The 12,814-nt window shown below is 49.2% G+C and overlaps 2 protein-coding genes across 5 annotated transcripts in view; both read right to left on the bottom strand.

The window, feature by feature from the left end:
• LOC109531824 (dipeptidyl peptidase 9) overlaps nucleotides 1-8,345 on the bottom strand; it is a 19,573-nt gene extending 11,228 nt beyond the window's left edge. For 3 of the 4 annotated variants that reach the window (XM_019896326.1, XM_019896323.1, XM_019896325.1), the window contains exons 1-13: nucleotides 8,216-8,344; nucleotides 6,566-6,647; nucleotides 5,108-5,346; nucleotides 4,842-4,954; nucleotides 3,948-4,121; nucleotides 3,515-3,686; nucleotides 2,905-3,015; nucleotides 2,619-2,747; nucleotides 2,478-2,539; nucleotides 2,273-2,373; nucleotides 1,375-1,552; nucleotides 400-559; nucleotides 190-269 (exon numbers count right to left, since the gene is read on the bottom strand). In XM_019896326.1, coding sequence (XP_019751885.1) covers nucleotides 190-269; nucleotides 400-559; nucleotides 1,375-1,552; nucleotides 2,273-2,373; nucleotides 2,478-2,539; nucleotides 2,619-2,747; nucleotides 2,905-3,015; nucleotides 3,515-3,686; nucleotides 3,948-4,121; nucleotides 4,842-4,954; nucleotides 5,108-5,346; nucleotides 6,566-6,621 — 1,575 coding nt within the window. In that variant the 5' untranslated portion in view covers nucleotides 6,622-6,647; nucleotides 8,216-8,344. Of the gene's footprint in view, nucleotides 1-189; nucleotides 270-399; nucleotides 560-1,374; nucleotides 1,553-2,272; nucleotides 2,374-2,477; nucleotides 2,540-2,618; nucleotides 2,748-2,904; nucleotides 3,016-3,514; nucleotides 3,687-3,947; nucleotides 4,122-4,841; nucleotides 4,955-5,107; nucleotides 5,347-6,565; nucleotides 6,648-8,215 lie in introns of all 4 variants that reach the window. The other variant, XM_019896324.1, reaches the window with a different exon arrangement.
• A 985-nt stretch (nucleotides 8,346-9,330) lies between these two features.
• Nucleotides 9,331-11,988, bottom strand: rps15 (ribosomal protein S15). Its single transcript, XM_019896332.1, has 4 exons — nucleotides 11,904-11,988; nucleotides 11,464-11,549; nucleotides 10,069-10,303; nucleotides 9,331-9,496 (listed from the first exon to the last, which is right to left on the bottom strand). The coding sequence occupies exons 1-4, from the start codon at nucleotides 11,904-11,906 to the stop codon at nucleotides 9,383-9,385; spliced, it is 438 nt and encodes a 145-aa protein (XP_019751891.1). The 5' UTR covers nucleotides 11,907-11,988; the 3' UTR covers nucleotides 9,331-9,382.
• Nucleotides 11,989-12,814: the final 826 nt, after the last annotated feature.

Raw genomic sequence — 12,814 nt, 5'->3', positions numbered from 1 at the left:
GTGAGTTGCTTTGGTGCCTTGGAAATTCCCCGACTTGGTCAGCTCATTCACCCAGATCTAACGGGGGGGGGCAGAAGAGGCTCGCGCTCACAACCGGAAAGGCCACCGCGCGCCCGTCGCCCAGCCTTCTTTTCGGGGGAAGTCGGGGCGAGGGGCCGTCAATTGTCTTGGCGTGTGGCGTCGTCTTACCTTCGAGCCGTGTCTGGCGAGCACTTCCCATTCCCCGCTCGTCAAAGCCACTTCCTCCTTGATTGCGCATTTAAATTGGCCTGTTGGAAAGATAAACAAAAAAATCACCACGCTGCGGGGCCTTTCCAAAATGGAACCGGAAATAAAAAATCACATCACATCAAATAAAAGTGGCCGGCGGCGGTGGGCTGGGGGGGTCAACGACCTTACCTTCCGCGTGCCGGTAATCGTCCGTCCACTTGCAGCAGCCGGGTTGTAACAGGGAGGTGATTTTATACAGATGACTGAAACCCGTTTTGGACTCGTTGATCCAAATGAAAGTAAACTCTTCGTCTGACGTTGGAGTCAATTGATAAAATATGTCGTGGACCTGGAAAAAGAAGCACAAACGCTCCATAGAAACGTGACGAGCGGCCGCCCTCTTTGGGGGATTTCCCAAAACCACATCAAATCAGACACGGAACGAGCACTTCAAATGCCTCCCCCCCTCCAAAAAACAAAAACCAAAACAATTGATTCGGACCCTTGCCCTTTTCCATTTGCGCTATTTACAGTATGTCCCGCTTCTAAGACGTCTGACGCCGTCGGAAAAGCGTCGCGAGTAATTTGGGGGTGTGGAGTGGGAGACTTTTTTCACTGGGACTTGGCAGGTCAGAAGCGCTTCCCCGTGCAGCAGACCAAAGGGAAGGCTCAAGGCCACATGCTGACAAAGAATTCACTTGTACTGTTGAGCAGATGATCTGCAGGTGATAGCACACCAAACTGTTGCCCTCCCCCCACAACCTCCCTTTCTGCAGAAGCCATCTTTCGATTTTCCAAATTGGTAAGGCGTCGTGCTGCGGCCATTCCAAGCAGACTCGGCAACTTGACCTTTTGGGAAAACTTGTCACGTTGCTGCCATCAGGTCGAAAATGATTCCGCAAATAACTCACTGCTATTAGAGAGGGGGGAAAAAGTCGAGACGACGACGACCCCAACGATCACGCTTTTGCCGTTTCGCCACGCAAAATCAATCCGTCCGACGACTCGATGGATGAGCGGGACGAACGCTGAGAATATTCGATCGCCGCCGCTCCGATGAGCGCAATCATCTCTTTGCGGATGCGACTTTTGTCCGGGGTTCAAGAAAGACAAAAGGAAAAGGTCAAGGCGGCGCACGGAGGTCCAAAGACGGGAAGGACGTACGTTAATCCAGACGCGGGTGGTCTCCTCGTAGATGACGTACGGCCGCGCGTCGACGGGGACGCCCTCCAGGCCGGCCCGCCTCTGAGCCGGGTCGTCCGTGACGGGGATGAAGAGGGATGGAGGCAGCAGGACCAGCTGCAGTTTCCTCTGACTGCGGTCCAGTAAAACCGCCCAGCCGCTAGGAGGGAGGCGCAGACGCAATCGGGGGACTTGTTGATCGGCGAAGGCTTTCTTTGAATTCAATCCGGTCATTGCGCCGGTGAGCCAAACGCTTGCATTTCCAATCGGCGGCGTATCGACATGCTGCTTCATTTCTATCAGTGGCTGACTTCAAACGATGAAACTCGTAGTTGCCAACCACAACGTTTGTTTGGGGATTTTTTTGGGGGGTTCCAATTCCGAGCTCAATTCTATGAAGTGCATTTGATTATTGGAGGGTTTGGTCAGGTGGAAGCGATCATCATCCAAGACTAAATTCATGCCAGATTTCAATCCGCGTGTCGCGACTCTGTACGAGTTTCACTTTTGACCCGAATGGTTTGTTTTTCACGACACTCTCATTGGTCGAGATGCACCCGGGTAGAAATAGAGCACTTTATACCAAATAGCACCTTTGGGGAGGAAGAGCAAACAAATTCTCCGCAAGCTAAATAGTCACTGTAACGTTGGGCCATCGGACACACGAAATAAAGGAATTTGGGGGAAAAAAATGCAACGGAGCAAGCATTTCATTCAAAGGCAGCGCACATCAAAGGACGGTAGCAACGGTCTCGGCGTTGAAAAGGAAGCGTTCTTGGAGATGACCTCTCACGAGCCAACGGAACTTGGGCGGCGATTGTTTGACACGCGGCCGGAGGGAGCCCACGTTCGGCACCCGACGGCCGGACTCGCCACCTACTATTTGCCGTCGGTCGTCCATCCCACCCTGGCGATGTATTCCGTCCCAGGAAATAAGGAGGCGAAGGGGACCGCCAGCTCTTTATCTTGCACGCTCACGATCTGCAGACACACGCGCGCGCGCAATGGGCCACTGTGAGTGAGGCGTGTGCGGCCACGACGACATCCAAGAGGAAAGAACCACGAGCGGTCAAAGCGCGACTCACTCTTCCTTGGTGGTCGGTCTTGATCTCGGCTAGTTTGAGGGTGGCCCGTGGATTTTTGCTCCCTAAACACGGCCGAGTCAAAGGTTCGGTCAAGCGGCGCGGAACGCGGCTCGGCGCGGCGGCGCGGACGACGGCACCGACCTGTGCGCGGGTATCTGTACGCGTCCGCCTTGCGCTCTTCCAGTGCCGGAGACGGCACGTGAATAATTTCCACTTCCGCCTCATCCACCTCCTCGTACAGCAGACACACCGTTTTCCCCCCACTCGAGTCTTGGAGGGAAAAAAACAAACACGCATCGGACATGTGTACGCGCAGCAAATCGTTTGCGAGAAAGAGACTTTGAAAGAGAGTCGGAAATAATCCGAGCTTCTGGATGGAGCGGTTGTCAAAAGGCTTGCGGAAAAATCTGAGCCGGTACGCGCCGACCTTCTTCTGCCGAGGGATTCCACCAGTAGCCGGTAAAACGGTCAAACTCTTCCTGGATGACGAACGTTGCTACGCCTGCTGACTTGGGGTCTTCTTTGACATTGTCCACACCTGCAAGAGTCGGAAAAGAAGGAAATGACATCCTTGGGGTGGCGATGGACACGGAAATAAACGCGAGGTGATCAAAAGAGAATCGACAAACTCAACCCCAAGTGTACTTTTCGAGGGCTCTGGAAAAAGTGCCGTATAGAAACGAATTCACAGGACGACAAAGGAGAAAACCGTCAACGAATAACAACACAATAGAAAGCCCAAAAAGAGCCAAACTCAACATCGAGTCTCACGCTGAGTCAAAAGCCAAAGACGAACAAGGAGTTGCGCGGTGTTGCCTTTTGCGCCCAAAAAGTGCCCTTTGAAACGATGGCCCACAAGCTCAAGCTTGGTTTGTGGATGAGAGCCAATTGTCATAACCACGTGTTCCGGGAGCCATCATCAAAAGAGAGAAAGAAATCCATCCATCCATCCATCCATAAACGGCGAAGCGTCGGTCGGCTGACAAATGAAGCCACAGCATCAACGAAGGCGAAGTCAATCGGAGCCCCTCACGCACCTTTGTGACAGTAGGTGAGTCTCTTCTCCTCTCCGGTCTTGACGTTAGCGACCCACAGGTCGTTATTGTTCACGAAGGCGATGAAGTCGGGGTTTCCCGGGCAGATCTTTGGATCCATGCGGGTGCCCGAGCACCGGGTCTTGATCTCCACGGGCTTGACGGGAGCCGACTGCTAAAAGCAGAAGGCGGGGGGGGAGGGAAGCGGGAGATTGGAATGAGCTCGAGGAAAGAAAAACCCCAAACGAACACAACGATACGCGTACTTTAGCACGAGCGCAAAAATCAAGCTGAACGCCGTCACGTTCATTTGCAACGCGGAGACTAGACTTGCCGACCATGAAGCGGACAATGGTGGCCACGCCCCTCAAATCCTTCCACCCGCGTCCGAATATCATCCGGGCGGAAGAGCAACGCGCGCCGGCGGCCTACTCACAATGAAGCCGTTGTTGCCTCCGTCGCGACAGTAAAACAGGCTGTTGCTCGCCTGGAAGAGGAACAGGCCCGTCGGCGCGTGGTAGTCGTAGGAGGTGATTCCGAAGGCTCCCAGCCGCTTGCGCTCCCTCAGCAGTTCTTCCTCTCGCGAGTAGGCCCCTTGGTGCGGCGTCGCCTTCGAGCGACAGCCGAGATGCGCGGTTAACACGGACAATTCCTTTATTTCGCCTGCGGAGAAGTCCGTTCGAGCGGCGCGGGACGTGTATGATGACTGCGAGACGGCGCCGAGGTGTGCCGGAGGTGTGACGGAGGGACTCAAGGTGGAGGTGGGACTTCACCGGGTGCTAAACGGTGCAAACTGTTGTGGAGAAATGCCTTTATATCGATTGACAAACTCATTGGGACCCCTGTGCGTTCAACCCCGTGTTGAATGAGAGTCGGCACACGCCGGCCCCGCCCAAATGAAGTTCAGCTGTTCTCGGCCCGTCCTGACAAAAACGCATGGACGGACCTACCCAGTCAAACTAAAACTTCATGCTAACGTGTGATGGAAACGACATAGACGGGCGAATGACTGCATTGGTGAGGCATATTTGAATGCAAACCCACACATGGAGGCAGAGATCAGATTAAAAAAAAAAAAAAAAATCATTCACAGGCGTATATTCTTTATCCGCTATAAAGAGCAACGAATCTTACTGTGGCTTACTGAACACCAGAAGGAGCAGCACAACAGCCACTGAATTGAAGGCAAAAATGTTGCAGCCGATCTATTATGTCATGACTGTATATTTTGAATTCAAGTTCAACCTTAGTATTTATTGAAGAAACACACGCGATTGCATGTTGTTGTTTGTGTCAGCGGCAGATCGGGAAGAGTGTCGTGGCAATTCACCTGGAAATGATCAAGCATTTGTTTCCACGACAAGACTAAGAGAGCCTCTTTGCGGATCTTCTTTGGGATTTCCGAGTAGAGCAAAGAGTTCTCTCTGCTTCCGTAAGGCATTCCTGACAAACGGAGAGAAAAAGACAGCAGGGACACCTTCAACGAAAACCGGAAGAAATGTCACCCGAGAGCCTATTTGTGCCGCGCAGGGGGTTGAGAAGGTCAAGAGGGGAAAAGGAAGCGAGAGCAAGCGCAAGCGCAAGTCCCAAACCTACCGAGGTAGTATAAGCGGTGGGAATGGGGTGCATTTTCGTCCTTCTTCTGCACAAACTGGAAGTCGTGGGGCGCCTTGTTGGCGATGGCGCCCGAATACTTCCTGCTGCAATGGATGATGTCGCGGAGGCCTTCCCACGAGTGCTTCTCCACAAAGAACTGAGAAGGCACGTCCTCCATCTCCACCACCTCCGTGCTGTCCGAGAGGCCGTCCACAGCCGTCATCCTCACTGTAACGCAGCTGAACGTCCACCGACGTGACGTGACGTGCGGGGATCACTTGGAACTGACTTCCTCTCTTTGTAATCACAGTGGAACCACCGCCTCCTTTTTTTTTGGGGGGGGGGGGATTGTGGGGGGAAACTGATCACCGCCGCAATTTTTGTGCTTTGCGCCTGCTTGGACTATGAAAAATCCCACCTTGTTCACCCCCTTATTTCGTGACACGAGAAACAAAGAGACTTGTGAAAGCTATTTCCTCCGCACGCGAGAGGAGTGCCGCCAGGTATCGCCAGTCGGCCGACAGCGGCCTCCTTTGGAAAAAGTGAGCGCTCCTAAAAAGGTTGCCAGTAGCACCGGTACTCGTCAGCGATATCAGTTACTGGCGCCGCCTAGTGGCCGGTCTACAACTGGCCAGTAAAGGGCACGCACGGCTGGCTCACGGAATCTGTCCTTTGAAGAGACAATTTCTCTCCGAGGATATGCATGAGGGACGCACGATATTTATCGGACCGACAACTGCCTACTTTGTTGAACGTGAATGGACCTCGATATAGTTTTCATATTAGGAGTATGTGTCGCATTTTTCCTCTGTATGCTTGCAGTTTATCTTACCTCGAATCTGGTTGCTAGTTTTCCTATTTTGAAGCGGTGCTTACATTTTTGGTTTTTTAATCAATCTATATTCATCAGTGGCAGCTAAAATGAAATACTTACAATGCGATGAATATTTCAGCCGTCTCGTTTTTCCAACTTCAGATTGTCATGCTGCACGCTTAACGGTGGGACCTGTACTGTATTATTTTGCACATCGATTGATTTTGAAGTGAGATGAAAGCTCGGGGAGTTGTCGATTTTCATGTGTACTTATTACAAACGAATCCCCATTCAGAGTGAGTGATGTGCGTTTTGTTTTGAATCGAAGCGCCGAATTTTGTCAGAAATCAATGAAATCGTTTTGTCAACGATTCAAGAGAAATTGTACGGCTCAAAAGTACCAGCGGTATCGGTGACTCGAGATCAGTATCGGTGAGCGTCAGCAGTCGAGTACGACTGCTGGTATCGGTTTGCAAAAAAGTAGCATCCAACATCCCCGACGTTCACGGTAAACTCGGCTGAATAGCAAACGATGCCGTTTTTGGAGCGTTTGCCTTCGGAGGTTCCACTGCAACGACACGCGTTACGCGAAGCCAAGTGCGTTCATCGATCTTCAGAAGCACCGGCGAAAGGGAAAACCATACCTTTTCCAGAGACCCTCTTCTGTTTGGCAAAGCTTGGCCTTCTTGACTCTATGCATTCACCGGTCAACGCACCTCTGGAAACCTGCAACGTATCATCAGCATTTACAGCGGTGACATTCCTCAAATGGTGTTCGCGACAACCAAATGAAGTCGAGCTTTATAAATAGCACGTCCCTGTTTGTTTCTTGACGCGTGAGTCCGCGGAACATGTTCTGAACAAAAACGAGTGGAACCAAGTCAACCCTTCGCCACGCGGCGCGGAAGCCGCAAATCTTGCGGCGAAGACCGATGTTTAAATGGGGCTCACTTTTGGGCGAGACTGCAATAGTTGTCCTCGGCTCGGATCGAGGCAACGTACGGTCTCCGCGCAATTCTCCACATTCCTTCCTTTATAATCGGAGTTGGGTCAGGGATCAGTGTGGGCAAAAATGTACTCTCGGCTCCGGAGAAGAAGTGTGTTTAGGATTGCGCCAGGACAGTGGCCCTCAGAGTGTGACGCGCAAAAGGATGTCTCAACCAAATGTGCAAACTATTTTATTCTTCCACTACATTCGATTCTACGATTTGATAACATCGCTTTCGAATGGACTATCGCACGCCCAGCGTTCAAAGAGATAAAGCTTGATAACGCGACAGGAAGCGTTAATTACGGCGCGCTCTCGGCGCGAGTTTACGCTGCAAACAAATGCGGTGCGGCTCAGCCTCTGTCTATCAAACGTCACGGCTAAGAATTTGCTTTTGCAGGCGCTTCAACCTCATTTGAATCATTTCAAAATCAAATGTACTGGACATACGTTTTTAAGAGCTTGTATTTACATCAAACGTTTTCTTTAACTCCTATAAACGTGGGGTGGAAAATGCGTGTCCCGTGGCGACAACGGTTGAGAACCCTGGCTCGGAACCCCACCGAAGAAAAAAATCAAAGCCGGACCTCGTTTTTGATGAACAAGCAGCTATGCTACTGTATGTTGATCGTTATGAAGAACATTCACAGAATCACTGTGCTCGGAGGTGAGGAGAGTCCCTCCAAGTAGCTTTGTACAGTGCGCAGCAGTCTTATTAGCTTACAACTTGTGATCACATCACTTTGCAAGCAATGTGACTGACATACGGTGTTCGGAATGACAGAAAAGGGGAACAACAAACGACAGTCCTCGTAATTGTCAGTGTCCGCATTTTGATTCTTGACATCACACGAAATGTGTATGTCATCACCGTGTCAACTTGGTGAGGAACTCAATTGCAACAATATCGCTGGTGATGGGAAGAAGCTGTCGATAAAAGATCTTTCTTCTGTTTTTTTTATTTAGTGACACATGGGGGGGGGGGGGGCACCGGTGTTGAACATTTGCCGCACGCAACGATAAGATTCATTTGGCAACGGGTGGCAAAACCCGAACTTGCTTTTCAGACAGAGGTGAGAGCGGACCAATCCTCGTTTCTTCAAGTGTTGACATCATAGTTGTCGACTGTCATTTGCGCTCCGAAGCTATCTTGCTAACGATTGCTACCGTTAATTTAGCTCCAAGCTAGCTGGCCGATAGCTAACGCTAGCGGTTTCGGCTTCGCGTAAAAAAAAAAATCAAATTACATTTTTAAAAAACGTGCACTACCCGTATGCAACCAACCCAAATAAACGGAAGCACTTACCAAACTACGCGCTGTTTGTTCTCTCGAGCAGGAGGCTTTCCTAGCTTGTCAATATTTTGCCACAGCTGAGGGTTGTGGCCATTGCCCGGAGCGGCCACACGAAAATGTTGCTCGCTTTCAGAGCAGAAAGCGGCCGGAACCTTTGCTCGCAATTGTGCTGCACATACCCGGGACACTTTCAGGAACGCACCGTGCCGATGGCCGCATCAAGATCGGCCTCGCTATACTCAACCGCTCGTGACTCCAACTTTGCTGTGGCGCAACAACCTTCACAACGTCTGTTTACAATCTTTCGGAGTTGAACGATATTGAGTGACAAATAAAAAGTTTGAAATTAGAAGAAAACAAAAAACTATTTGTCGCACAATGGAGAAATTCGCAATTTACAGCAGCAAAAATGCTCAAAAGGAGAAAGAAAAACAAAACGCAAAAAGTATTTGCACGCACCCAAAAACATTGAAGGAATATTTGCACAAATTGCAACTTAGTCGGATGAAGTAAATATTCCAATACGTTTATCATGCTACGTAGATTAGTGATACCTGACAATAACGCAGAGCTTCAGTTTGTGCATGTTGAACTCAACTCAAGTGTATTTCTCGAGCACTTTCAAACAGCCATCGCAGCATACAAAGTGCTTGCTGTACACTGAATATTCGGCAAGCCTCCTCGCTGCCCATCTTTCAAACCCGCCTCAAAACTCATTTGTACTCTTTGCCATTTGACTCAGCGTGACCCATCCACCGTCTTTGTTACTGATTTGTTGCTTTGCTTTACTGTTGTATGTTCGATGCTCCGTGTACAGCACTTTGTGTGCAGCGAAGGCTGTTTGAAAGTGCTGGAGAAATACATTTGAGTTGAGTACATGGAGCAACTATCATATATACAACAAGAAAGCAATAAACAAGTAACAAGGACGGTAGAAAGCACCAAACAGTCAAACTAAGATCAAGTCTGAGTCAAATGCCAAAGAATACAAGTGAGTTTTGAGGCGAACACCTCCAGTACAACGCAAAGTAGCTTTCAGAAGGCCAATATTCCTCAAGAGGAATCGTCAAGGCAGGCAGGCAATCAATGAGCGTTTGGAACATGAATCAAGAAGTCAAGCAGACAGGTTTGGTGGAGTACACGTTTTTTGTTTTTATTTATACAAAGCATCCGGCCATTTTACTTCAGAGGGATGAAACGGGAAGAGTGCGTGGCTCCGATACCAGGACGACCGTGCTTGACCGGCTTGTAGGTGATTGAGAACTCGCCCAAGTAGTGGCCACACATCTCGGGCTGTGGGGACAAAAACACTTCCTTTAGTAATATGACAAATGCATTCAGGTCAAGGACGGGCAGTTAGGAAAGATGCTCGTTTTTCCACATTGGACAATCGTACAATACAATTTCAACAAAGCGTGCACGTTTTGGCAGGCATCTGCAGACATCCCTGCGCTTTCATTCGGAACTGGCATCTTTGCGCGGTTGAAATTGAATTAGGACCACACAATCACCCCTCCATTAATTGAGGGTCGCGGGTGTGCCGGAGCCTCTCCCAGCTGTCTTCGGGCAGTAGGCGGGCTACGCTACGACCCGAACCGGTCGGCAGCCCATCGCACAGACAAACAACCATCCGCGTTCACGCTCACACCTCGGAACAATTTTGAGTGTTCCGTGAACCTGCCGTGCGTGATTTCGGAATGTGGGAGGAAACCACGAGTACCCGGAGAAAAGCCACACAGGCACAGGGAGAAGGTGCAAACTCCACACGGGAAGGCCGGGACCACAGAATCGAACGCCGCACCTCCGCACCGTGAGGCGGGCGTGCTCACCGCCACTCAATCGGACATCCGCATTGAAGCACTCACCTTGATCTCAACCTGGTTGAAGGTCTTCCCGTTGTAGACGCCAACCATGGAGCCGACCATCTCGGGCAAGATGACCATGTCCCTCAGGTGGGTCTTCACCACCTCGGGCTTCTCCATGGGCGGAGCTTCCTTCTTGGCCTTGCGCAGACGCTTCAGGAGCGACTGCTGCTTACGGCGCAAGCCACGGTTCAGCCTCCTCCGCTGACGGGCGCAGTACAGCTGCATCAACTGCTCGCTGCGCGGGGAAAGAGAGAGGCGGGGGCGAGTGGCGTCAACGGTCTGACAATAGTTTGGGAGTTTCCATTCTAGTTCATTTTGATCCCAGAGACACCCGTCCCCCCCCCCCCCCCCCACCGATTTTCAATTCAATTTTTTGAAAATTATCTGTAGAACCTAATCAATCTCGCCTGTCCACAACCTTTGAAGCTCCTTCTGTAACAGCCAAACTGCACCGCATTGGAAAATCCTCGTCGAGGTGCAAACTGGCAGGCAAGGCTCGTTGTGAGGTTCAACATCACGATGCAGAGAAGGATCCAAATTGCGATCGGCAGTGGTGGAATTAGGTGAGCAGCTGCTAACGGCTAGCATACCAGTCAGGATGGTTACGTTTTCTCTCTACATTTCATGCTGAGCATGTTCAAGTATCCGTTGGGATTTTTTTTAATGCTGATATTTGCCCGAATATAATTCCAATAAAGCAATTCGTCGGCCAAATAATTTGGAAAAAGATGGAATATATCAATATATGAATTTGGCTGTTTTCAACACTTTGTCCAATAGCCTTTGGTTTAACTTTTCGATTATGAGCATAATCAACAAAAATATCATTGTCTTTGTCATAATGTTATGGGATAGCATGTTTCATAAAAAAGTTACAACTATAGTCAAGCAGTTGTTAAAGAGCCATTATCAGCAGATGAATCAATTAGGCTCACGGTATAACAGCCGTCGAGCAAAACCGATGCTCGTCTGGCTAACTCGTCTGTGGTGTTTTACATTGTGTTTCAGCATCAACACACCTGATTTTTCATGACGCAGTTATGTGGTTGTTTGATGTTTAGTTTGACCGCACACTTTGACCGGTGTGGCAACAAACAGCTTGAAGCAAGGCATTGTCCTCTTTTATTTCTTGAATCATTCAATCTGTCCAATTGTTGCTTGACATGATGTGAGCCACGTTTGCAGCCACCACGAGCGCTACATTTCCCCCATGGCAATGCAAGTAAATAAGAGACCAGCGAGCATAGCCTCACATATCTCAGTCAGGTCAGTCGCTTCCAAGTCCAGGTACCGTTACTTCCTTTCCGGGGAGGAAATTATACAGCCAAGCGTGGGACCAGAAGGCAAAGGTGCACAAACCATAACATTCAAAACTTCTTGCGGCGTCCAACTTACTAGGACATGTCCAGAAGCTGGTCCAGATCAACGCCCCTGTAGGTGAATTTCCTGAAGGTCCGCTTCTTCTTGATCTCGGCATCCGCCTGGAAGAGGAGAAACGTCGACATTTAACATTCACTCAATCAAGTTTATCAGTAGGAATTTCATTTACTGATCAGTGCACGACGGAAATGTATAGACAGTCCCCGAACTAAACCCAAAGCAGACACTTGACATGGTCTCGTTACGAAGGACCGTAGCTAAGCTAGCAGTTAGCCTAGCACGGGCAGTCACGTAAAACACATTTCGCCGACATGAACGAAGACCATTTAAGACTGGGGGGTTGTTCATGGCGTCAAACAATCGAACGGTACATCCGTTTGTCCCCAACGTTGTTGGAGGGGGTCAGATGCATTTGGATTGTTTCGACAACAGCTTAGCGGCGAGTTCGAACCTACCATCTTGCTGAGAGTTCCGCGAGAAAGGGAGGCGCGGGATCTCGTTCGTTCTCATATCGCGCGACTTCAGGCAGACCCGACAATACCCCGAGTAGACGCAAGGTGGCAGCAAGTTGACATGGCAACAAATGTACCGGAGTTAACGGTACCGATTATTTTGTTTCTTGTTAGTCCGTAAATACACATAACGAGTCGGAGGAGGTATCTGGAAATCAATTGTACGGAGAATATATATATATATAAATTTTATAATATTAATTTGTCGTTGATGCTATGGTACGAAATGAACAAATGACATGCGACGTTTATGTTCAAATTAATGCTTAACAAAATATTATGATAGTCACATTGACAGTGTTTATTAGTCCTTTTTTATTATAAAAAAAAAAAAAACCTTTTCCCCCTAAACTCAATCACGCTTCGATACGCTCTTCAGAAATATTACCCTGGATTGCTCGCTCAAAAATGACCGATACAAAGAGAACCTAACTACAACTCGTGTTTTTACAAATACATCCAAATATGTGTCCTAAAGTAACAGTGTTTGTCTGGAATGTTCTCACGGATCTTCCTTGCTTGCTATTTTACCATCGGGTTGAATTATAATGAAGAAACAGGGACGTTTAGTCTTAAAAATGTCTTAAATGAAGCGCCCTTTACGAAACACTCTTTCCCTTGACATTGTCCGTTGAATACGGCAATTCTTTGGGGGGCTCTGTTGCACTTTTAAGACACCGCTGGAAGTTGGAAACCGCCGACAGGGGAAAGACGAAGTTGTCACAGCTCTTCCGCCACAAGATGGCACTGTTAGGTTTTGGCAGAGAAACAGGGCCGATAAATCACGGTCAAACATCTCGTGCATCTGATTAATTAAAAAGTATATTATATACCGTACATGTATTTAAATAATA

This window comes from Hippocampus comes, unplaced genomic scaffold (genome assembly GCF_001891065.2).
Source record: "Hippocampus comes isolate QL1 unplaced genomic scaffold, H_comes_QL1_v1.1 scaffold97, whole genome shotgun sequence".
NCBI lineage: Eukaryota > Metazoa > Chordata > Actinopteri > Syngnathiformes > Syngnathidae > Hippocampus > Hippocampus comes.
The sequence above is the reverse complement of the archived record's forward strand: the minus strand, read 5'-3'. Positions and strand labels throughout refer to the sequence as shown.

What these genes read in the sequence shown, in the direction of transcription:
- rps15 (XM_019896332.1), bottom strand. An exon ending in CAGCTTCTGGACATGTCCTA is followed by an intron (nt 10,304 to 11,463) that starts GTAAGTTGGACG and finishes TTCCCCGCGCAG; the next exon opens with CGAGCAGTTGATGCAGCTGT. An exon ending in TCAACCAGGTTGAGATCAAG is followed by an intron (nt 9,497 to 10,068) that starts GTGAGTGCTTCA and finishes TTGTCCCCACAG; the next exon opens with CCCGAGATGTGTGGCCACTA.